The sequence below is a fragment of the Rhipicephalus sanguineus genome, chromosome 9 (assembly GCF_013339695.2).
Source record: "Rhipicephalus sanguineus isolate Rsan-2018 chromosome 9, BIME_Rsan_1.4, whole genome shotgun sequence".
NCBI lineage: Eukaryota > Metazoa > Arthropoda > Arachnida > Ixodida > Ixodidae > Rhipicephalus > Rhipicephalus sanguineus.
The window spans coordinates 41873926-41898147 of NC_051184.2; the positions used below are offsets into that span (position 1 = coordinate 41873926).

The following is a 24222-nucleotide window of genomic DNA, read 5'->3' on the forward strand; positions in this document are numbered from 1 at the left end:
GCAGGTGTTGACGGTCTTCTAACCTCTTGACCGCCCGCCGGCCACAGGTGTTGGCTCCTTTTTGTATGTTGAGCAGCCTTTCCATAGCTGGGCAGCTTTGAAGAACGACTGGCGTCAGTTGTCGGGACCGGCTGGGTGAAGACGCCGTTTTCCCCGGATTGCAGACAAATCATGCAGGGGTTGATCCCTGCTTCCACGTTCGATCAGGTGCTCTGGCACAACAGCACACAGGCAGAGGTTTTGACTGTTTAGCACACTGGCGCAATGGCATGACACTAAGCCACTTCGAGCGTAAGGGTTCATTCCGCGGCACCCCGTGAAAAGACACACCGGTTTCCTTGCTGCAGCACTGGCGTTGTGCACCATTCGGGCATCCGGCAGTATCACACGCATGCGGCATTTTGTCGAACTTCCTGTCAGAGCGACTTTCACGAGCGCGCAAAACACGCACGGCAGTACGCGATCCCGAAACTACCACTTAAAGTCCCTAGATATTTCCCTGTTCTTTCTTAAGTACCGACAACCATTGAAGCGCCGTCGACGAATCTCATTGGCTAACGCTCGTTTTCGGTAGCCATGTTCTTCCTAACTCTTTTCCAGCACCCGGTGAAACGCGACCCCCCATTCACTAATGACAGGGGTTTGACGGGAGGAGAAAGGCACGTCGCGTTAGCATATTGTCCGTTGAAAGATGCGTGGCTAATGTACTTAGACGCGCATGGCTTTGTAAATCGTCCAAGTTAGGAAGAAAATGGCGTCGAACGCCAGCTGCGCGTGAGTGAGGGCCGGGAAAGTAGGCAGTTGTCGCTACTTAAGTAAAAGGGAAAAATCTAGGGACTTTACTACCACTGAGACGGGCGAGGCGCAGTTCGGCGAAAACGGAACCTTTGAACCACGCGCGCCGTTCCCCATGGCAACGCCACGGAGGTTTTGTTTTCCATGAATCAAGCGGAAACGAACAAACAGCATTTTATTACGTCTTTTGATGCTCGGAATGTTCTTTTTTTACTGCTGCTAGTTTGATTACTAGTGATTTATTGTAGGCCGACCTCCCTACGTCATCGGGATCACTTCGAAAATTTCCCACTCGTGGCGCTCATCATGTGATACATTTAGCTTAATTTCTCGGTAAGTAGGGCACTGCTGTTGATAATATTGCCGTTTTAGAAGTTGTCATACATTGGGCTTTCACTCTGACATAAATTGTTATTTGCCTTTAGTGTCCCTTTAAGGCGGCACCCGTTCGTTTCTCGCAGTCGTAGCAGTCGTAGTGCGTAACCAGTCGTAACGCTAGTACCAGATCTTGACCTCCAAGGTGGTGCCGGTGGGAGATTTTTCCTGTGCGTTGTTGAACAATAAAAAATTGGCAGCGTGCGCGTTAACTAAAAGCCGAATTCTTCTGTCTCTCATTCCCCATTAGCAGCCATTGGCATGTTCCAGTAGGAAACGTTAGTAGAAGTAGAAGTGTAAGTATTAGCTAAAAGCCGACTTCTTCTGTCTCTCATTCCCATTAGCAGCCATTGTTTACCTCCAAGGTAGTGCCTGGTGAGATTTCTCCTGTGCGTGATTAAACAATAAAAATTTTGTTCAAAACGCCGTTGATTGATGAAATAAACCAACGAAAGACGCCAGATGTTTTCTAAAAGCAAAACGAAAGAACGCCAGATGTTTCTAAAGCAAAACGAAAAGACGCCAGCTGCTTAACGAAAGACGCCAGATGTTTTCTAAAGCAATGGTTTTCTAAACAATGAAAATTCACAGCGTACATGTAAAATTAAAGTGAGCTGCAAGTCGTCATAACTCTCATCGAACCTTTAGTATAAACGCGCCCGATCTCACGTCGGTGATGATGTACTGGGCAGAATTCACGGAACATTCACGGTTTACCGATGAACCTCCGCAGCTTCGCCCACTCATCATCATTCCTCCGTGGATATGCTGTGATTTTTTTGACAAGCGCGTCTTGTCGAGCCGCGGCCAGCTTGCTGCAAACCGACGGCGAAGCCAAGTGGACGCACCTTCACGCTCCGATCAGTTGACTTCACAAGCGGTGCAAGAGGTGCGTTCTACACAAGGAGGTTTAAAAAAATTTTTGAAGTGGAAGCTCTCGCAACGCCTTGCCAGCGAAAGTGAAGCCAGCTTTTGCCCACGAAAGACTTCGGAAACATGCTCTTTTCTGGTGGTGCCTATACTTAGAGATGAAATGGCTTTGATCTGTTAGTGTAAGTAATAACATAATTCTAAAATAAAAGATCGTTCTTGCCGACAAAAATAACCCGTCGAGAGGTGTATTGGCGATTGATCTTCAATAAAATTTGCCATGACTTTGAGCCTTATTTATGAAAAACTAGTAACACAAAGAACCACTTGGAGCTGTATGTGACCCGTAAAAATTGTCATATTAAACTCGTCTGGCGTGCGGGAAAAACGCTCGCTTTTCTTCGCCAAACGCCGATGGTTTATCGTGCCCCTTACTAAGATGGCGGGCGCAGCTGCGATCTTTTGGTGGGCACGGCTTCACCCTTGCTCAATATTCGCCACTCCAGCAATTTTTTTAAAACCTACTTGGTTCTACATTCCGCTGCTCGCCCGATCGTTCTGCGCTCGCGCACTACTGTTCCTTTTCCGCGTTTGTGTGTAAATCGCTAGCATGCGCATGGTGGTGGTGCAAAACGTGGTGAGAAGGCCTAGAACTAAAAAAAGAGTTAATTAAAAAGCAGCGTTGTGGGCGGCCTTCGGGCTGCCGGTTATGGCGTCAAGGCCGTGCCTAGTCGCGACGTCCTCCGCCCAAGTCACCAGTCTAAGTTGGAGGTCCGGCCTGGTGCTGTACAAAGCAGGCCCCCACTGCTGCGGACTCGTTAGGTGCCAATAGGCAGGGGGGCAATATTGAGGAAAGCTGGGCTTGTTGATTGCACATGGTCCGAATAACAGCGCGAAAGACACACAGGAAAAGAACGCACACAGCGCTGACTCTCAACAATTTTTCATTGTGAAAACAATGCATCGCCTATATATGCCAAGTTCACTCGAGATAGCCACTCCCATCGTACCGCGTCACGGGCACAGATAGGCCCCCAACAGCACAACAAGACAAATTACAAAAATCGTTTATGTAGGTACTCCAGTTCCTTGGGCGATAATGCAATTGACGGGATGCTGACACAGTCGGGGGCAAGTGTGCCGGGCATGAGAAAAATATATGATCATAATTGGCGACGCAGCTGCCGCATGAGCGGAAGGCCGGCGAGTACGTCCCGGCGTCGAAGAAGGCAAAACGTGCGGGAGTAAGAAAGGTGTGGGCCTGAAGTTGGCGGTGCTGGGAAAGGGATTTGTGCGGTGGGAGGAAGGCGAGACCAGAGAAACGCTAGTGCATGGGATGCCGTGGTACTCGCATGCGCAGGTCTGACCACAACGGATCTTAAACGCTCAACTGAAGGCTCGTTCACACCGGCGACTAGCAACGGTCGCACCAGTCGCAAATGGCCGTTTCGGTCGCAAGGCGACGGCTTTGTCTCACGCAGGGTGCAGCTTATTTTACGGGGCAATAACAATGCGAGCTATATACGAGCAGACCTGAATTCTATGTGGCGACGCATATAGGTCGCACAATAGAGGAGGCGCTGGTCGCACGCAGGTGTGAACATCGGTCGCCTTGAGTCGCTTTTTGACCGCCTGTTGCAAGCGTCGCGAGACCGGTGCTTGTTGCATGTGTGAATGAGCCTTTAGACAAGGACTTGCTCGAACGGCATCCATCGCAATCGCACCTCAAAACGTGGAAAAAAAAATGTCGTTCAGTGCGTGTCTTTCATAAGTCATCAAGGCGTGGAGCTAAAGGACACGTGTAGCGTATGAAGCACTTTAGGTATTCCTCGAGTTTTTCGGGTTTCGCAAAAATTAGCTGGAGATACATGGACAATAAAGTGTGAGTTTACCGAAGCGTGTGTTAAGGTTCCTGGTAGTTTGGATCCACGGTGATGCTCATGTTTATTTCGTATAGACGTCAGACTCTGCCCAGGCGGCGCTGCGAAAAACACCGCCACCAGCGCCCTCATCGTAGCCCTCGCCCTAACTGGGTAGTGCAAAGAGAGCCGCCCGCAAGCGAATGTGCATAGGCCGCAATATAACCCTCCTCTTTCGTTGGTGTCGAGGCGCGGTGTCCTGAAAATCAAGGACCTGGAAAGCTTCTTCCGCCAATCCACGCTTCAGAAACAAAGGAAGCTGATCAAAGCGAACTGCGAGTACGATGCAAAATAAGTTTTAGTTATTCCCGCGCGCTGCAACTCGCAAGTACAAGCGAGCATCACACGACACCGAGTTCGAGGCAAGCCCTCCGACATCCGTTCTCTAGAGCCTAAATGCGTTAAAATCGGGTATATACGTATGTCACAGCGATAAAGTACCTACATACACGATCAATTTACTTAGCTATGCATCTTACGATCAGTGGTACAAAACTCGGTTCATCAGGGGCGAATGGCCCCGGCGATTTTCGCCTTTTCAGTTGCATTCTCCCTTAATTCATCTCTCGCTTCTTGTGCATTGGAGTGTTTTATTACGCATCCTCAAATGGTCTCTTGATGGTCGTCTTCCGTTTGTATGTACTGCAAATGGGGATACGTGTGTGTCCACTTTCGCGGGGTACAACCAAAGGCAAAACCGTGGCCTCCGAGATAGCTACGGCAACCGCGGAGGACACGGGCGAAACAAACCTGAAGGGGGTCACGACCAACATTCTGCGATTTACTTGTATGACGCACGTGGTGTTAGCTAGTTAGAACAAGAACTCTGAGCCTTCAAAACGTACATACGTCTGCGATGCTGTGTTGTGACGACCAACTCGTCGCGGTGCCACCGGCTGTGGAGGACGCGGGTACTTCGCTTACCCAACACGCTCGCAACGGCCCGTATCCAGCGCTCTCGCCTTTCTTCTTCGTACGACAACTATGGAAATCGGTAAAACTGAACGTTGTTATTCAGTCTTTTACGTCCGCGGCAATTCACAACGCAACAGTGCGTCTTTTGCGGAGTTTCTTCGTAGCGTGCGGAGGGCTCTCGTCTGCTGCTGTTTTCGCCGTCGTTCAGGCGAATTATCCAGCAAGCACTTCACGACGGTTCGGTGGCGCGTCCGACTAGCGGAGAGCAATTCACAGCTCTCGTTCTGAGTGCTAAATGCGCAAACACACGCGATATTAAGCTCAATCGTTGTTTCGCGCTCGCTAGTTGCACCTGGTCCCATAGCAAACTATGCGAGAGAGTCGGTCTATGCACTACTCAATACTTCTCCGACAGGTGGCGCCACACATCTTGGAAACTCCAGAGTCTGACGTCTATTGAGCAGCAATTTTTTTGCAAAGAGTTTTCAAGAGAATTTTTTTAAGAATCGCGAACTCTTTTCATGAGCCAACGACGGGACAGCGAAACCGCCCCTTCCCCCCCCCCCCCCCCGCATAGTGGAGTACTTAGTATTCTGAGTCGTTCACATTTATGCTGAACACAATAAGTCATCGCGTACACTCATCCCTAAGGCATATTTCAATCTCTGACCTTGGGTGGACAATAGTTCAAAACCACGTACAACGTAAGGAACGAGTATTATATGAAAGACATCACGCGCTAATGATACGCTGATCGGCGGTGAGAAAAGCTGCCTGTATTCTTAGCCTACTTTCTCCACACCGGTGTCATATAACTGTAATCAGGCACGCAGGCAAGACGGGGGGGGGGGGGCAAGCCCCCCCCCCCCCCGAAATTCGTCCAGCCTTCTATATTCCCGGGCAACTTTTTTTTTCTTTTTACCATGGAAAGACTTTCTTTCGAACAATTAGGCCTCGCCCCCCCCCCCACCCCCCGAAAAAATTACACCATCTCCCACTAAAGGGAAGCATGTGGGGATGCGAAGGAGCGCATGGGTCGACTTAAACTTCCGTTCATCACGGGCACCTTGCCCGATGTTAACGCGTCCTTGCAAGTGGAGCACACCATGAATTCACTGTAGTTGCTGTTACTCGTCCCGAACTCTTGATGGAGCACGCCACGTGGGTTCATCGCGCGTCTGCAGAATCTCGTTCCCCGACGCCATCACGTGATTGCTGAGAGATTGCTGAGAGACCGGAGCCAGAGCAGCCTAACAAAGCGCCCACTAAGTCACTTGACTATGACTACCTATGTACCTCCATACTACCAGCACTTGATAGCGCTGACTGGCATCGGCCCAACTATAGCTAATGTCGGTGACTGTTGGCTAAATATTGGCCAATGATGGCGAAATGATTGCGGAAGCATGCAATCCGCTGTTATAGAGCTTTTCGCCGGACAGAAGAAACGCTTCCTTTCTGCACTGTGGATTGAGAGTACAAAGCCTGACGTCACTGCGTAGGCACAGGGTTTTTGGGGGGTTCACGTCTATTAACCACGGCCCAGAGGTGATTATGGCGGCGCCCAGGCAGCCTTCTGTGAAAAGGGTCATAGCGTCAATATCCTCTTTAATCAATCTCTTGCGATTCAGTTGTCGACCAATCTTTGTTCTCTAATATCAGTGATGCTACCGAGCGCTTCTAATATGGAGCAATTTTTGGAGCATCAGAATTTTCAGTTTGGAGCACTTTGGAGCAGGTAATTTTGCATGTGTGAGAACCCTGGACCAGCTTATTTCACATTCGGGAGTACATTTGATAAATGAGCTGCATCTAGATTCAGACAGCTGAATATTTTTTGGGGGGCTCTTTATGAAGAGCTAGGTAAGTGTCTCGGTTCGTTGCAAATCACGTGGAGAAAGTTCTCTCCGGGGCGTTCATTATTTCACTCGATAATTAAAAACATTAAATGTAAACTGGCACGTCCTTATTCCAGGGCTCGGCGGTGGCGGCCCTGGGCGTATTCATTCTACAGATATGGCAGACCACGGGCCGGTTCTTGTCACGGATCACACCGGCGAGGATGACGTACAGCTTGGACAGGTGCCCCGGGAACTACACGGTTCACGAAGAAGCATCAACTGGACACTACGAAAAGTAACACGATCTCGTAGTAATCTCGTTGGAACGCAGCGTTCACGAGGAGATGCGATGCGGTGTCAAGGAAGGGGATAGAAAATAGTGTAACAACAATAATAATAATAATAATTGATAGGTTTTTACGTGCAAAAACCACGATATGATTATGAGGCACGCCATGGTGGAGGGCTCCGGAAATTTCTACCATCTGGTGTCCTTTAACTTGCACCTAAATATAAGTAGAGATTTAGGTTGAGATGTGTTGGATAGGTTTGGTAGCCATTCTTCCCCGACCAACGAGTCGGAGTGAAGAGTGTAGCCAGAAATTTGTTGCGGGTATATGTAGCGGGCCTCCGCCTTTTTTGTACCCTTTATGTATGTTTTTTTTCTCGAAAGTCTGCCCTTAGGCATAATATTTATTCAGAAATACACATATAAATTTGCTCCTTGTATGAAGTCCAGTAACGAGCGGTGGTGAGGTCCACTAATCCAGCGGTCAAGGTCGGGTGGTCGGCCAGGCCTGAGGCCTGTTGCACGTAGGTGACGACGACGGCTTAATTGTAGACCCGTGCATGTCCACAATAAGTGTGTGACAGTTACATCGCTGATTGGGACGTCGCAAAATGGGCACGATGTACCATACGGGCCGCGGTACTTTTGCGCCCGAAGGGTGGTCACGGATGGGGTAAGCGCAACCCCAACACGAATCCTCCGCAACGTAACCCCCTCTCGGCGGGTTAAACCACCAGGGAGGTCTGACCCACACGGAGGTATAAGAGCTCGTGTGGTACGTCGGAGGCTTTCTTTTTTCCGTAGCATCTGTCCTTGAGCGTCCTCAGGAAAATGCGGTAGTGGGTGCGGTGTGACTTGTGGGTGGGTTGCCAAATCAGCTTTGACAAGGTCCGGCAAAGCGGCCCGAGGCACCCACTGAACACGTATCCGCACAGATGCGGAGGCAGCAAGATGGTGAATACTATCCGTGAGTGACGTAGACCGATGCACTCGTCGTATATCGTGGATAGCTTGCGTCGAGTCCGTACGAATGATGAGCTGAGAGCATCTGTCAGGTATAAGAAAAGGTATCAGTGCTGCCAATCCGTCACGTATGGCAGCCAGCTCAGCAAGGTGAGCCGGTGGTGCGGGATCCGCAAAATACGAGCATGTCTGGCAAGCCTCTGGTATTGATGGGCATACAAGAGCAGTGTGAATGGTGGTACCACCTCTGCAGGCCCGTAGCCAGCAATTTTTTTCGAAAGGGGGGAGGGGGGAGGCGGGCCTCCTGACCCTCTCCTCTCCCCCCATGGCTACGGTCCTGTTCATGTGCATGTCTGGTACGGGTGCCTGTATACTACATATACACACAAAATGTAAAGATTCTGGTGGATGGGGGGAGGGGGGAGTATGAACACCCCAGACATCGCTGGCTACGCCAATGCCAAACGACTGCTTAAAGTTGAGTACAGCACGATACTCTAACGCCACGTTAACCGCGGTGTCGTTCGTCTCACCATGGTTTCTCATACTCTGCTCAGCCTTGCTCGGTAGAAAAATAAGCTTTCAAGGCGCGTTGTTAGTAACGCGGAGTTCAGCCGCACAAATACAGAGCCATCTTTGTCGAAACCAAGCATACTCAGCTTCGATGGTGACAAGGTTTCGGCAAATAGTGGCGCAGCCCTGAGAGCGCTTCGTTCTTTTTTGGATGTTTTCTCGACGAGAAACACTAGCTCGTGGAGCGCGACATTGTCTTACCGAGATGCTGCGCTTCTGATATAATCAGCGCCTCGTGTAATCATGAAGGCGAGACATCTGAAGTGGTGGCCATTGGGACATGTGAACAGGGCGCGTCGTGTTCGTAGAGATGGTATTGCCACGTGCGTTTCTTATTATCACTTTTGCTGTATTCGGTTTTCGCCCACAAAGACTGTCAGCAACGCTCAGCGCAAACCGCGCCTCATTGCTCGAGAATCTTCGCGATTATCGTAGATCGTTTTGTTAAGACTGCGCGCAAGACGCGAACACTGGAGCTTATTCTAGAGCTTGGGCGACAACCAGCGATAACGCTAGAATATTCGACGGCACATGTATAAGTGCCGACGCGCTTCACCGCTTGTCAGTTGATCGACGGCCGACGCTCTGTTCGCCGCCATCAGTGCATACCGTGTGTATTGCTGTGAATTAACTTTCCATTTCTCGGCCGCAAGTCCGGCCAAATAAAGAGTTTCATTTGGACACATCGCCTGCGGTTTTCGTCGACGTCACGACCACGCGACAGTATAGACTTTACTTGTGGTACGAGCAACGAGTTTCACTCTTGTTTCTCTTGCAAGCACTTCCGGTGGAGCACTTACTACCGCCTTTCCGAACAGGGGCGTAGCCAGAAATTTTTTTCGGGGGGGGGGGGGGGGGGGTTCAACCACACTTCATGTATGTTCGTGCGTGCGTTTGTATGTGTGCGTGTATATATACGCAAGCAAAACTGAAAAATTTCGGGGGGGGGTTTGAACCCCCCCAACCCCTGGCTACGCCCCTGTTTCCGAATATTCAAAACGTTTGCTTTAAAAAACAAGAACTTCGAGGACGCTTTAGCTTCGTCTTCAAGAGTAGAACGCTATGGCGCAATTGCGCCGTGTTCGTATCGCTTTCCCTATCGCTAGCCTGGCTTCGCTTCTGGGTGGACACCTAAACCGTGCCGCAAAGAAAGGAACGTCTGTGCGGCTGTAAATCGGCCCTTTCAAACTATCCTACAGTGCCTACTGGAAGTACAGTTGCGAAGTGCCCACTACGACATAATTCTTCCTTTTGGGAGTTGGCAAGGCACCCACTACGGGTCCGTAAAGCGCAACACGCGCACCGGCGCAGCTGCACACGTTGTTGATGCTACTGTTGATATTGATAGTTAATTATGCCTGTGTGCTTTGTAATTGATTGGCCTTTAAACCAACCACTCGTCGCGCAAAACACATGCTTTGATACCCGGTGAGATTCTACGCTTTTGCCGCGCAATATTACACGTGTTCACGATACTCCTCATACTACATAACATTCATACAGTGTTTTCTTGCGAAGCAATTTCGAGCATGGGCGTGTCTGTGTGGTAGAACACCTGCTTTCCTTGCAGAAGTCCTGGGTTCGATTCCTACTGAAACCGAAGATTTTTTTATTATTTCTTTATTTACATCTATCTCGAATTTTCACTCACAGACAAACGCTGATTTTTCGCTCACAACCAACAACGCCGACGCCGACACCGGAATTTCTGCGAAACGAGCTCTTTAGCGCTATCGTGTTAAAACTGTACGAAATCGGTGGTTCTTGTTCTGTGTAAAAGTTATGTTGGATGCATATGATAATGGATCACAGATTACTTAGGAGCCAATTAACTCTCCCGATAATTAATGAAAATTAATTGAATGAGTTCATTGAAAGAACATACGGTTTTCTTGTAAGCAACCGGGATCGTTGCGGCACCTGACGGAGCAGAGCTCAACCACGCACTTCTTTCCGCGTGGCCTCGGAGATCCCCTTCGGCAGCGCGCGAAACAACTTATCCCAAGGAATACACCAGGGCACACGAACACCGACGTGCGAGCGCCTCTGCCAGACACCTAAGTGAAGGATTAGGGTCGTCTTCGCATTTTAAAAATTTTTATCTTTCCTGTCAGGGCACTGTGAGGCATCCGCCCGATACAGTGGGAAAAACCGCAACCACCACCACCATCATCATCACCAAATCAGTACAACGGAAACGCCATTGTGTAAGCTGGAATACCAGGCCCACCAGCACTCTCTAGTACAGGGGTCTCGGACTCGCCTCAGCTAGCGGTCCTTAGTCATGAAGTGTAGTCACGAAATGTAGGTAATGGCGCTCGACTGCTGACGCGAAGGTCGCGGGATCGAATCCCGGCTGCGGCGGCTGCATTTTCAATTGAGGCGAAAATGTTTGAGGCCTGTGTACTTAAATTTAGCTGCATGGTAAAGAACCCCAGGGGGTCGAAATTTCCGGAGCATTCCACTACGGCGTCTCTCATCATCATATCGTGGTTCTGGGACGTAAAACCCCAGATGTTAATATTAGTCTCCCTTAAGGGCTGGGGCAGTGAAGATGGTTACATGCCGGGGAGTCTGAACAAAATGTCAGCTAACATTGCAATTTGAAATAAGTAATATCAAGTCTATGGGTCATTTCTGAAGGGGATTTTGAAGTTTGGGTTTGATAAAGATAGCGATACTCATCTCCAGAATGGCTGAAGTGGGAACGCCGATTCTCATATATAGAATTTTTGTTCCTCGGTCATGTTTTAACTTGCTGTGACCGCATGGGGTGCATCATGAAAAAAAATATTAAACAAACCTTGAGATCAGTCACGTCTGTGTAGCTCATGAACATAATTATTAAAGGGCCCCTCACCAGGTGACCTAACGAATTTTAGTTAGACATTGCAAGTTGTTGCGAGCCCAATTAAGAGCATTATGCCACAAGAATATTTCTAATCGGTCGGTTAGAAGCTTAGAAAAACAATAATTTGTAGCGGCGCGAAACCATGATGCGAGGAGGTGAGCTGCAAACCCTTGCCGATCGCCCCGCGTAGCCTTCGCAAGCCAAATCCCTTCCCTGCCCTCTTCGGCACGCGAGCAGGAGGATCACATAACGCATACGCATGAACACGTCATGCGCACAAAAATGTCACGAGCGCATGACGTGCCCGAACCAGCCCGAGCCCCTGAGACGCGAGCGGTGTTGTGGCGGCGTTCTTTGAGTTTAATCTCTGCAAGCTATGCCGAATGCACCCTCGCCGATCACTTGGCTTTTCAACCTATTACTGAGCACGAAAGCTGCAATATTTTTACGGACGCGAGACTAGCGGTGTGCCGCATGAACATCTAGTTAGACGCGGGAGGATAAATGAGCCTAATGAGCGCTGGAACGCGGTAGAAAATTAGTTTCGTTGTAAATGGTGGCGTCTGCACGATGCGCAAAGCGCGAGAACACAAACGCGTGCGAAACGGAGGTAGATTAGTCTCGAATCTCGCTGCGATTCGCAGCAAAAATTAAAACAGAAAACGCACACATTCCGTTTGTGTGTTTTATTATTGCTCTCAAGTTTTATTGATCCATTCAAGCAACAAATTACACCAACTACACGTCGTGTCAAATAATTATCTCAGTGTCACGTGCTACTGTTAGCGACGTCAGAGCATAGTCGTCTACGTAGAGGAGCGACGTCACAGCACTACCATCTACGTAGGGCCATTTTCTCATGTAGGTCATCCCCTCATTCTCTAAAGCGCGCGCCCGCGAGAGGAAGGGCAAGCGGCGTTCACCTTGAAATTTGACCCATTTCCGCGGCGCGTAGCGTTGCAAATTTTGGCAGACGTGGTCGTGAACGCCCAGTGTACGCATTGCGCTCGTTAGCTCAAAATTCTCAAACCTGGTGAGGGGCCCTTTAAGAGAACGACAAGAAGAAAGATGGGACGAACACTTTCATATGCCGGCCGGGCCGCGTGCTTGAGACCACTTCTAGTGCCTCCAAGTGGGTGTAAATCACGATATGAATAAGCGCATAAATAAATAAGACTACAGATTTAGCGATCGCTTTAAAAAAAAGTAATGTCGTTCTTTTGTAGGTCTTGATGTAGTTCTAAATCCTGCGCTTAATGCAGCTGCACTACCGTGAAACCTGAGGAAGTGCGTAGCACGCGCAACCCAGCGTTTCCCTTGCCATGGCGCGCGAGGATAATGGTGCTATAGCAAGGATAACTGCAGGACAGCGATTGAATCCTTGGTGAGAAGAGCGCTTTCCTTTCTCAAGACTTAAATTTCTACCAAGTTAAAATACGGCGACGCGCTACAATACATGGTGAGTTGCGACTGTTGCGAGGTGTTTCGGGTGAACCGAAGGTCGCGGGATCGAATCCCGGCCGCGGCGGCTGCATTTTCGATGGAGGTGAAAATGCTTGAGGCCCGTGTACATAGATTTAGGTGCACGTTAAAGAACCCCAGGTGGTCGAAACTTCCGGAGCCCTCCTCTACGGCGTCTCTCATAATCATATCGTAGTTTTGGGACGTTAAACCCCAGATATTATGATATTATTATGAGGCGGTGGCGCCCTTTCTTCCGCGGCGTGGGCATCAGCAGTAAGTTTTAGAAGCGTTTCTCGCGATTTTTGGTAAATTACTGCGATAAATTCTGGGTGTTTATTTTACAGTGGCTTTGAGCATTGTTAGCCTTGTTTTAGGCCTGCATTGACCACTGCGTGAACATGCGACATGAGACAGTGGATGGACGACATCCACTGCCGGGCCTTTAAAGTGCTACGTACTTCAAATTGTTCTCCTTTCACTCCCCCATGGCCCACAGCGCAGACGCGCTCCTGCTGTACCGCATCTCTCCATACTGGTTCAGTCTTCTCACGGCCTGCTTGACGGTGCTGCTCGGCCTCACGTTCAGCCTAATGTGCGGTACGTACGACGTCGCTCTACCACTTCTTACCGGCAAGATTGGAACTCTTACAGGCGTGCCAGTCGGCCTTGCAACGATCAAAACAAGATATGGCTTTCCCTCAACTTCCCATCCATATAAGGCAATTTACGGAAACGTTTTCGCGGCTGTATTACCCGCCAAATGATTATACCTGAGATTGTCCGCAAAGTTCTTATAGCCGGTAAAAGCCTAAGAATACAAGCTCCGCCTACGGCTACTACCACTGACCCTGCCAGAAAGAATATGCATAGACGTTTCATCCAATCACATTTGCTTAGTTCCGTGACGTCAAGCACTTTTCGCGCGTTTCAGATGGTTGGTGTTCCCATAAGCACACGATTTCTCCGTCGCTGGTTAGAAGTAGAATAACTTGAACGTCCAAGTAAATTTCATCTGCGATTCTGACGTCAGTGCTTAGCCAAATGTCGTATTTTAGGTAGGAACGACGAACCTGTAGTTATCGACGTGCCTGGTGTTTACATTAGCGTAGAAAAAGCACTTAGGGTTCGAAAGGAAGCTAGTTTGCATGACTATCTCACGTAGGTGACTGACAAGGGCATCGCGGTTTTAGGGGCGGAGCTCGTGTTTATTATTATAGGCTGTGACCATGGAGGGGAAAAAAAAAACTAGGAGGGAGCGCGTCTAGCGTCTGCAAGCCAACCTCCTCTGAAGCCGCTACCTCCTCGTGTTGGTGTCAAAGTTCCCATCATGCTCTTGTATCGATTCCTTTTTTGGTGAGCTCATGGCAAAAAAAAAAAAAAATTGACGAGCGCGCGCGCGCGCCTACCGTCCACAAGCCAACCTCTACCGACGCCGCTCCCCCCTCGTGTTCCATGCTTCGGTCAAACTTCCCAGCATGCTCTTGTTTCATTTTTTTACGGCTGGGCTTGAAGATTATCACGTAACGCTCCCTCCAAGTTTCTTTTTCCTCCATGTTTGTAACCGACTACAGTTACAGAATACCTCGTTGCAGCAGCCACAAAGTTCACGACCGAATCCGTGGTGGCACCTGGCGGTGCACATGTAAGCCAGGCAAATTAGGGACGTGGCCTCCGCGATGAGCTCCGTGACGGTGCCGTTGTTCTGCGGTGCGCTGCAGGCGCTGGTCACGGAGGTCACGTCACGGCACTATTATTCGGGTGTGCTTTCGCTATTAGTGAAAACTAGCTCCAGCGCCGTAATGGACCTTTTTCCAAACTCACGTGACCCCCTAGCAACAGTCGGCCGATGAGCCCGGATAAAAGCGCGCCGAGTTTGCTATCGTCTGCTACCGCCATGTATTTAAATGGCTGCCGTGACAAACGCTGGTATCACGAGGCGTTTTCTGGCTGTTTTAGGTCAGCAGTTAGTGCGCATGCGTGCTAATCATACCCAGGAATTCGGGACATCGCTTCTAGTTCACCGTTTTTCACACCACGTGGCGTACGGACCTTCAACGTTCAAAATTCGCGCGATGACGCTTGCCGTAATCGTGCGGATTGAGAAAACCACAATACATAAAAAAAAGCACGACGGCGATATCCACTGCAACCAGCGAGCGCGAAGATCAGTCGCCGAGTGATAACCGCAACGCATGCGATGAGCGGCCGGTTGGGCTGTTCGATTGTGAGTCAGCAGTTCTGTTGCACTGAAAGGGTGCACACATACAAGTCGCTTGGCTGTGCTTGATAACTACGAACTCTCGAAAGAGCGTGCTGCCCTTCTTCTCATCCCCTGCCTCTTAATATATTTCGTCCGATGATATTATTGTTGGCTCCGACGGGTTTCTTAAAAGAGACCGAGAACGCGTCCTTTAGCGCTGCTGTTTTTGTGAAGTGAAAAACCTAACTTCCAGAAAATAATGCAAGCTTGCGAGGCGGTGATGACGATCGCGGGTTTCCGAATGTGCAGAGTCTTGACGTCCCTAATTTTTGTTGGCCTCAATTTATAAAATCAACATTTTGCGCTATTATGTGAAGACGCTTGGCCGTCTTCTACTCGCTGCCACAGACATTTTTCTTTAAAGTTCAATAAGCAACAGAAGTAACGGAAGAATACTTCTGCAAGCAGAATATTGTTTGATGATCTTCTTAGAAATAATGGTTTTAATAAAGTCGCTTTAGCTTTAACAACGCGCTTTTTGTTTCTAAATAACATACCTATACGTCGAAAGTGCACATTTACGCATGACATGCTACACAGGCCGCGTTTCTCTCTCTGCTAAGTGTTGGTGAAAGAGTAATGAGACAGATTAGATTCCTATAACGTATCGAGAAACCCGCCTTCTGGTTTGACTGCCTATGCTGGTCTGCAGAATTGTAGGACGTCGCGGATTGAAACCCCGCTCTTGCGGCCAGCTTTATTCGGGACAGAATAGCGCGTTTCTATTTTTACATGGTAAAGTTCGCTAAAAGGCCCCTCTTCAGGACCCGTTTAATATATTGATTACGAGCTGAAATATTTTATTTATTTGAGCAAGGGACGTGGAAAGGTCTCGAAAAGCCGTTTTATTTTTATTCTCTGTGTCGTGTGTTTGTTTACCGTAAGACAACGTATAGCACCTCACCGGGCGATGTTTGGGGCAAGCTCAGCAACCTTTCACGAATGTCTTTTATTTTTTCTGTCAATAAGTTCACCGTTCACTATTGCAAGAGTAGGAAGGCATTGAACTGCCCTGTTACCGTGCCACCAGAAGGTAAACATTGTTGTCAACGCAGGCATTGTCCGCCGCGGTGGAGCAATGATTATTGTGCTCGGCCGCTGACCCGAAGGTCGCGGCTTCGATCCCGGCCGCGGCCGTCGCATTTCGATGGAGGCGAAATGCTAGAGGCCCGTGTATTGTGTGATATCAGTGCACTGAAAGAACACCAGATGGTCGAAATTTCCGGAGCCCTTCACTACGGCGTCTCTCATAATCATATCGGGGTTTTGGGACGTTAAACCCCAGATGTTATTATTAACGCTGGCCTTACACCTTCGCCAAGGCGATGCAGGGAAAGAACTCTGCAAGCGGTGTTCTTTCCCTGCCTTCCCTTACGTATCGTAGGCGATGTGCCCTGTTTTGCTTACATGACGAGCCCCACCTTCTTTCTGTTTTTCTTCGCGGCGCCTTTAGAGTGACCGCATTGAGCGTCTCGCAATGGCAGGTTAACTGAAGTCACGTGCTGTAACCAATGACGCTAAAAGCAGTGTGCTGCAGTGCGCGACTCACATCTCGCAGGAAGTGTGGCGCCCTCTGAGATGCACGGACTACCTTTTATTATTTTCATACTTGGTAGACACTATGTTTACCTACCCATCTACTGACCTAATTGGTCAGAAATCTTAGATGGTGAAATTCTTCGGTTTCCTCGTATCCCTCATTATCATCGTCTCAATCATACAATAATGTCAATAAACACTTAGCACAGTCAGAGGGTGCTAAGTAACAATCATTCATTAAGGCGAGAGCGTTGTATGGCTCGTGATTTTAAAAATCCGGCTTTCGGCGGCGCGAACACCATTGGTACCGAACCTCGAGTGGGCCGATACCCGGAGGCTGTGCAACAACGGGTGAGGTGGAAAATGCTTCAGGGTGAGGGTGGGACGACCAATGGAATGGACTAAGGAGGACGTTAAAATAGTTTAATTAATGAATGTCTCTCCAGAGCATAGGCTACTGTGGTCTCCTTAGCGTCAGCTAAAGGGGTTAAATTTTATTACAGAGCCACCGACATAATGTGTATCCGCCGTAGGAGCGATTGGCAGATAAAGTGTGGCGCCGTTAAGCGCGAGGTAGCGGATTCGATTGCCTGCCATGGCGGCCGTATTGCTTTGACGTAGGACGCCATCTTGCTTTGATGTAGGTGCACGTTCAAGAACCCCAGGTGTTTAAACCTATTGCAGAATTCCCCACTGTGGCTTGCCTCATAACGACAATGTGGTTATAGCACGTAAAATCCCTTAAATTATTATTATTTGCATAAGCCGCTAGGGGACAACAGAAATAATACGTGAAAAACAACCCCGTACACACGCTTCATCATTAACGCGATAGTGTCACATACCGAGTTTTGCCTAAATTAATGTTGTGCATGTTCTATCATCTGCTTATTTTAAAAATGCGCAAGTAACCACGTGAACGCGCACGTGGATACTTCGGAATTACAGATGCTCTTGTTGCAGAATTACAAAAAAAACATATATAAAGGGACAAGGTCATGATATTCCTCTAGCTTTGCTTGCTTTGCTCGCTAGGCTGTCTTCTGGCGCTGCTGTCGCATGCTAAAAGCTACACCGCAGTGTGCATTTTCGCGGGGTACAAGTCAAGAAATGGCTTCTCCTGGTCATTGTATTTTTTTTTCAGTCATAATGCAAGATTAGAAATCCGTAACATGACTTGACGCCTAAGACAAGTGCGGTTTAAACCAATGCACTGAGGAGAAAACATTCAACCAGGTTGAATATAAAGGCTTCGAGCTTTCATTTTTGGTAATGAAATTTAAATAAACCAACACTCTACCAGTATCAAGTGTTGTAATAATAATAATAATAATAATAATAATAATAATAATAATAATAATAATAATAATAATAATAATAATAATAATAATAATAATAATAATAATAATAATAATAATTGTTGGGTTTAGCGTCCCAAAACCGCGATATGATTATGAGGGACGCCGTCGGGGAGGGCTCCGGAATTATTGACCACCTGAGGTTGTTTAAGGTGCACCTAAACCTCGGATTTATTCCAGTATTTTTAATTATGGTTCATCGAGCGCTGATTCCGTAGCGCCTGCGTAACTGCTGATACTCGACCGAATCAAATGCCTTCTCGTAATCTATGAAGGATATATATAGGGTTTGGTTATATTCCGCGCATTTCTCTATCGCCTCACTGACAGTGTCAATGTGGTCTATTGTCGAGTAGCCTGTATGGAATCCTGCTTGGTACTTTGGTTGACTGAATTCTAATGTTGTCCTATTTGTATTAGCTACTATCTTTGTAAACAGCTTGTATACAACGGACAGTAAGCTGATCGGTCTGCAATTTTTTAAGTCCTTGACGTCCCCTTTCTTATGGATTACGATGATCTTAGTATTCTTGCAAGCATAGGCGGAAAGTACGGGGGGGCTCGGGGGCTTGCCCCCCCCCCCCCCGGACTGCTTCAAGGGGGGGGCAGAGCCCCCCCCCCCTCCCCCCTGGCGCCGGCCGAGGGTATTTTTTAGGAGCTTGGCTTAGGTCCCCGGGTCGTCCTGTCTGGCAGCTATTTCACAGGAGGCTGTTTATGCCCGCTTCTTTTTCATTTTAGCCATTTAAAGTTCGGCACATGGGCCAGTGACAAGTCAAACATTCAATGAAAAAGTGCCCCTCAAACGGATTTTTACGTGCAGAATATGTTGTGCTGATGAACAACTCAAGCGACGACTTAAGCTATGACAAATTAAAAAATTCACCGGCGATTACGATACTGCCTAATTCGCTGAGCGCAGCCTCGTGTTCGGGCAACGCCAGCTGTGTTTGAAGTTTTGACTATCCGCAGTTGTAGCAATGTAACATTCGTTACATATTGCCACAGAAACTGCCAGCGCTCGAGTGCTACGCACACTATATACTCTGTGCATTGCAGCTGTCGCGAACCAATTAAGTGAAACACCCACAGCCCCGTTACGACAAGCGAAGCCAGCCGCAGTGCACGTGCCAGCCCTGCATGCGCACGAGCTCCGACCGAGGTGCCAGCGCGCGCGACAGAGGAAGAAAGCGAGGTTAGAGGCCAGTATCTCGTGATATCGACAGACTCCGCGTTCGCTCTCTTTCGTCCTCGTTCGCGCTGTCGGTTACGCCGCCGACGCCAACGGCGATGCCGCTCAACGCAGGAACGGACGCCTAAGAGCTGCGCTCTAATTGTCTTGGACCCCGTAGTGAATCGTTTTCAGAACACAAAAATGATGGGTGGTGGTGGTGGTGGTGGTGGTGATGTTGCAGCAGGCAGGGTTAGCCTGGCCTGCATGGCCGGCAATTGTTCCTCCTCAGCATCTCCTGAATTGTAGGGGTATGTCACCAAGTATTGAACAGCCCAGTGTCTCGCAGGAAAACCAGCAAAATTCGTTGCACGGTCCTCCTCGTTGCCGCGGGCACTTCAGGAAAAATGACGTCTTCAAATGTCCGGTGCCTATGACAACCTTTTTGCAAGGTGCGGACCATCAATGCTCTTTTCACTTCAAACTGTGGGCAAAGCCAACTAAAATGTTCAATGCCCCGGATGTCACCGCAGAAGGCACAAAACGGGGAATCGTATCGCCCAGTCTTGAATGACCAAGCCGCGGTGTATGCGGAGCCGGTTCTTACGCGGTACAACAGCGTCGCTTGTCCACGAGAAAGTCCGTGGATTACACATGCTTGGTGTGGAAACTTGTAGATCGCCTTGAAATGATTGCGTATCGCATCTTTGTTCTGGTAAGTTTTAGGAGTTCTTACTTTTGGAACAGATGTCCGCGCTTGGCATGCAAGGGCATCAGCCTTTTCATTGCCTTCAATGCCAACGTCGGATGGGATCTACTGAAACTTTATATTAAAGCTCTTGCCAATAAGGTGTTTTATGAGCGCCAGAGATTGCCTGGTGAATTTTTCTTGAGGTAGGCCACGATGCAGTCTTTGTAGCGCCGACTTGGAGTCCGTCAGCACTACAACATCTCGTGCAGAAAAGGATCGCAATTTTCGCAAAGCCGCGGTGATTGCAGCGCTTTCTACCGTTGTGGTCGAAACCACGCGATCCAGGCGGCCCGACCATGACACGCCAAGGCAGGGTATGCAGAAAGCCGCTGCGCAGCTATCCGTTTGTTTGCACACTGATCCGTCGGTGTACACTTGTAGGTGGCCGTGGTACATGGTACTCAAGTGCTCCAGCACAAGAAACTTTGCTTCCGCGGCTGGAATGGTGCGTTTCGCTGGTAGCTTGGGTACGCTGAAGTTACAGGCAACATCCACAAAAGACCATGGCGGGTCCAGAGGGCGCCGTTTAGGCAATTTCAAGCCTAAATATCGAAACGTGTTCAGCGCCGCGTTGAAATGTGAGCCAGTTCTTGCTCTGAGCCGCCGGAGAAGCGCCGTGCCTGCGAAGGACTCTCCCAGTCTTGACAGCTGCGTCAATAAGGCCTGTAACGCCAAAAGGCGGAGCGGAAGAGACTCGGCTTCATTGGTGACCTTCTTGTTTGAAGCCGCCTGAGGAACTCCCATCGCCAAGCGGAGACCTTTTCTGTGCACTGCCTCTCGACAACAAGCTACTATTGCGACGTGCGGTTGATGGTATAGTCACTGCAACAGTGCAAAGGATCAACGCTCTTCGTCGCATGGCAGGGGTACGTTGGGTCAACAATCCTATGTCCATGCTTAAATTGAACGCTGCGCTCATAACAAGCCGCATTCTTTATCAGCTGCCGCTGATATCGCCATCACCAAGCCAGTTCGAACACAAAAATGATACTGAGAATACAAAGAAATCCCGACACAGTCAGTCAGTGAACGCTTTCGCACAAACCAACGTTTTTTGTTGGCACAAACTTACTCGCCAATAAAAAAAAGGGTGATTTCTTGGTTGCCTACATATTGATACCCTTCGACAAAAGTGCCGAGAAAAGATTGTACGCAGTTTTGATTTAGCAGTGAAGGGTTTTACTAAAAGTTCGGCCACTAACAGCCACCAATGAGCAACTCCATTACTCGTCCAGATTCATAACCGCAGCTTCGCACAAGGTGTAGTGGTAGCAAATGGTATTTGCTACCATCTCAGAATTACGTTAGGCCATCTTGAATTGAACTCACTGGCATATAAGTAAAGCTTCCCGTGATAGCGTTAGCCTACTGTCTCCTGTGAGGCGCATGTGAATCGATTTTACTCGACGCAGTCAACGATTCAACGTAAAAGGTCGCCTACGCGACCTTTTTTCGCTTCGAGCCAAGAGTTACGAGGTGGATCGATGTCTTTGTGTAAATTGAAAAATAAATCTATCTAGAGTCTTCCATTTACAGATCTTGATTATGATATCGCGGGCACCTAAGAGGCTAAAGTTACAACAATAAATTCTTTAATTTGGAAGTTGGACTCCTCTCTCTCTCTCTCTCTCTCTTATATATATATATATATATATATATATATATATATATATATATATATATATATATATATATATATATATATATATATATATACACATATATATATAGGGAGAGTGAGAGAGAAATGTGGAAGAGCAAGTCAGGCCCCCGCCCCCTCCGGTAAAATGAAAACTCTCCGCCTATGCTTCCAAAATTTGGTACCCTCACGGTTAAGTGACATTTCGTATGCAGGGTGGCCAGTTTTTATAACACAGTGTGTCCACTGTCTTTCAACAGATCTGATGTTACATGATCCTCACCAGGGGCTTTGCCTCTTTTTCCCTCCAAGGCTTTCTTTATTTCCCCTGTCTTTACCGGTGGGATGTCCGATTTCCCTGGGCTACTACTACTTCTTACATTATCTTCCTTGTTGGCCCGGCTACTGTACAGATCTCCGTTAAACTCATCAGCTATTCAAGCTCTCCTCCCCATAGTGTTAGTGCTTTTGTCTTCCTCGTCCCTTAGTGCATACATCTGGTTTTTGCCTGCACCAAGTTTTCTCTTCACCGCTTTGAGGCTTTGTCCGTTCTAGATATGACTAATAGAAACATGGGACGAAGTTAGTCACGTGCGAGCCGGGCCGTGTCCCCTGCCCCTAGAGCATAAATTAATTAAAACGATACAATTCGGCTTCCTAGATGAAGTTCAGGAGCGGTCTATGCTATTCGCGGATCCATTTGGAATCAACGTCCATCGACACTCTCGACCAGCTCAAGGTGAGGTTGTGATATTCAAAGAGTACTCCAGAGAGTATAGTCGGAGTTTACTAAAATAAAGTATACATTGAAGTATAAAGTATACTGAAATAAAGTATCGATAAACCACGTGCGCGTCGCTCGCCCCATATATGCATCAAACGATAAGCTTTTACCACCCTTCGTTGATACTAACTGCAGTTGTTGCATTTTAGAAACGCTGGTTGTGCTTTCGTATGTTGGCTAGCAGGTGAATGTATGCCGCAGATATGTATAGTCGTGAGCAAGATGACCTGCAACTCTGAAATTACCTTTTAAATAGGCCATAGCGGCTAAACGCAGCGAGCAAGCGCAAAAGTGTTGGCTACACCAAATGCTCAAACGGAAATGTGTCTATGGCGATTCAGATACGTCACATTTACATTAGGGCATTACAAGTATTCGTACACTAAACATTAATTCGGTGTTTGGCTCATATTGATGACAACAGAACGTCTTGACGGCATCGGCACGCGATAATGCACATGCCGTTTAAGTGCTACGTCCGATATACATACATACGCTCGGCAACACCTACAATGACTGTGTTATTCTTTTCACATTTCATGCGTAGAGATACATGCAGATGCGTTCGGATATGTGAATTGTTTTATGATGTAAGAATATTCAACGTGTTATTTTCGTTTCGTGCTCCCACTGCGCCAACGAGCAGCGGGCGACCGAACGGCTGGCTCGCTGCATGTACACACTTTTCCTATAGTGCTTCACGCTCCCGCGGGGTGTTCTGGGATTGCTTGAAAAAGGTTTATTAGCAAGAATTTCCCAATAGGGGGGGGGGGGGCATTCACCCTCTCTCTTTGGGCTATCAACTGATGCTTTGTAATCATATCCCTCAATTAATTTTCACTACATCTCTGCACTTAATTATTATTTGCCTGTAACTATCAATTCAAATAATTACTCCTTTAATTTGCAAAAGGGTCTCTTGAAGGGCCAGTTGGTATACCTTTTACTGCGTTGAAAACAGCGCGAAAACAGGACGAAGGGTAACAAACAACACAAGCGTGTTCTTATGTTTTTTAGCATTCGGGTCGTTTTCGCGCTGTTTTCAACGCAGTAACATGTAGCAACCAGCCCTTCAACACAACCTTCTGCACTTCGTTTCTCTTACATCAGGCTCTTTCGCACTCAGGGTTTTGCATAACTCATCAATGTACCAGTGCTTGCGTTGTTTTAAATGCGAAGCATTTCTTAGCGAACATTTGACATTTGAACATTTCTATCTATCTATCTATCTATCTATCTATCTATCTATCTATCTATCTATCTATCTATCTATCTATCTATCTATCTATCTATCTATCTATCTATCTATCTATCTATCTATCTATCTATCTATCTATCTATCTATCTAGCCGCCTACGTCTGGGTGCTCGCTTGATCGCCTCCTTAACTTGGTGTAGACCAACATTGGCAGGGGAGGGTAAGAGGATTTGACGAATATGACTGTCGGGTCTTGACTTGAATAACGTGAAAATCCTGTCGCGTACGTCGTCAAACACTTTCCTCCAGACACGTGTGGCACATACCCGTGTACCACGGGCGGCGGTGTACGGGTATGCGCCACAGGGGATAGAGAGTTTATATCTACCCAGGTACAGCGAGAACAGATATTGGTAATTTAAATGCGAGAGCGTTAAGAGAAACCGACATCGGCAGCGTGGACCCGACGAACGTAAAGAATAAAACTTAGGACCCCAGCAGGAATCGAACCCAAGCATTCTGCGCGGCAATCGGCTATTTTACAACAGAGCCGCGCCAGGTCTATAAAGTGGTTTGGAAAACAGTCTGTGCAGGCGTAATGTTGGTGCAACGTCAGTAGTGGTTGTGGTGCTGGCTATCTAATTTTACAAGAAAGCAATAAACACTACATA

The 24222-nt window shown here is 48.1% G+C and overlaps 1 protein-coding gene across 1 annotated transcript in view; it reads left to right on the forward strand.

Annotated features, from left to right (window-relative positions):
* LOC119405043 (sodium-coupled monocarboxylate transporter 1-like) overlaps positions 1 to 24222 on the forward strand; it is a 65708-nt gene that overhangs the window by 28722 nt on the left and 12764 nt on the right. Inside the window, exons 6-7 of the mRNA XM_037671803.2 lie at positions 6850 to 7010; positions 13352 to 13452. Coding sequence (XP_037527731.1) covers positions 6850 to 7010; positions 13352 to 13452 — 262 coding nt within the window. The remainder of the gene's footprint in view (positions 1 to 6849; positions 7011 to 13351; positions 13453 to 24222) is intronic.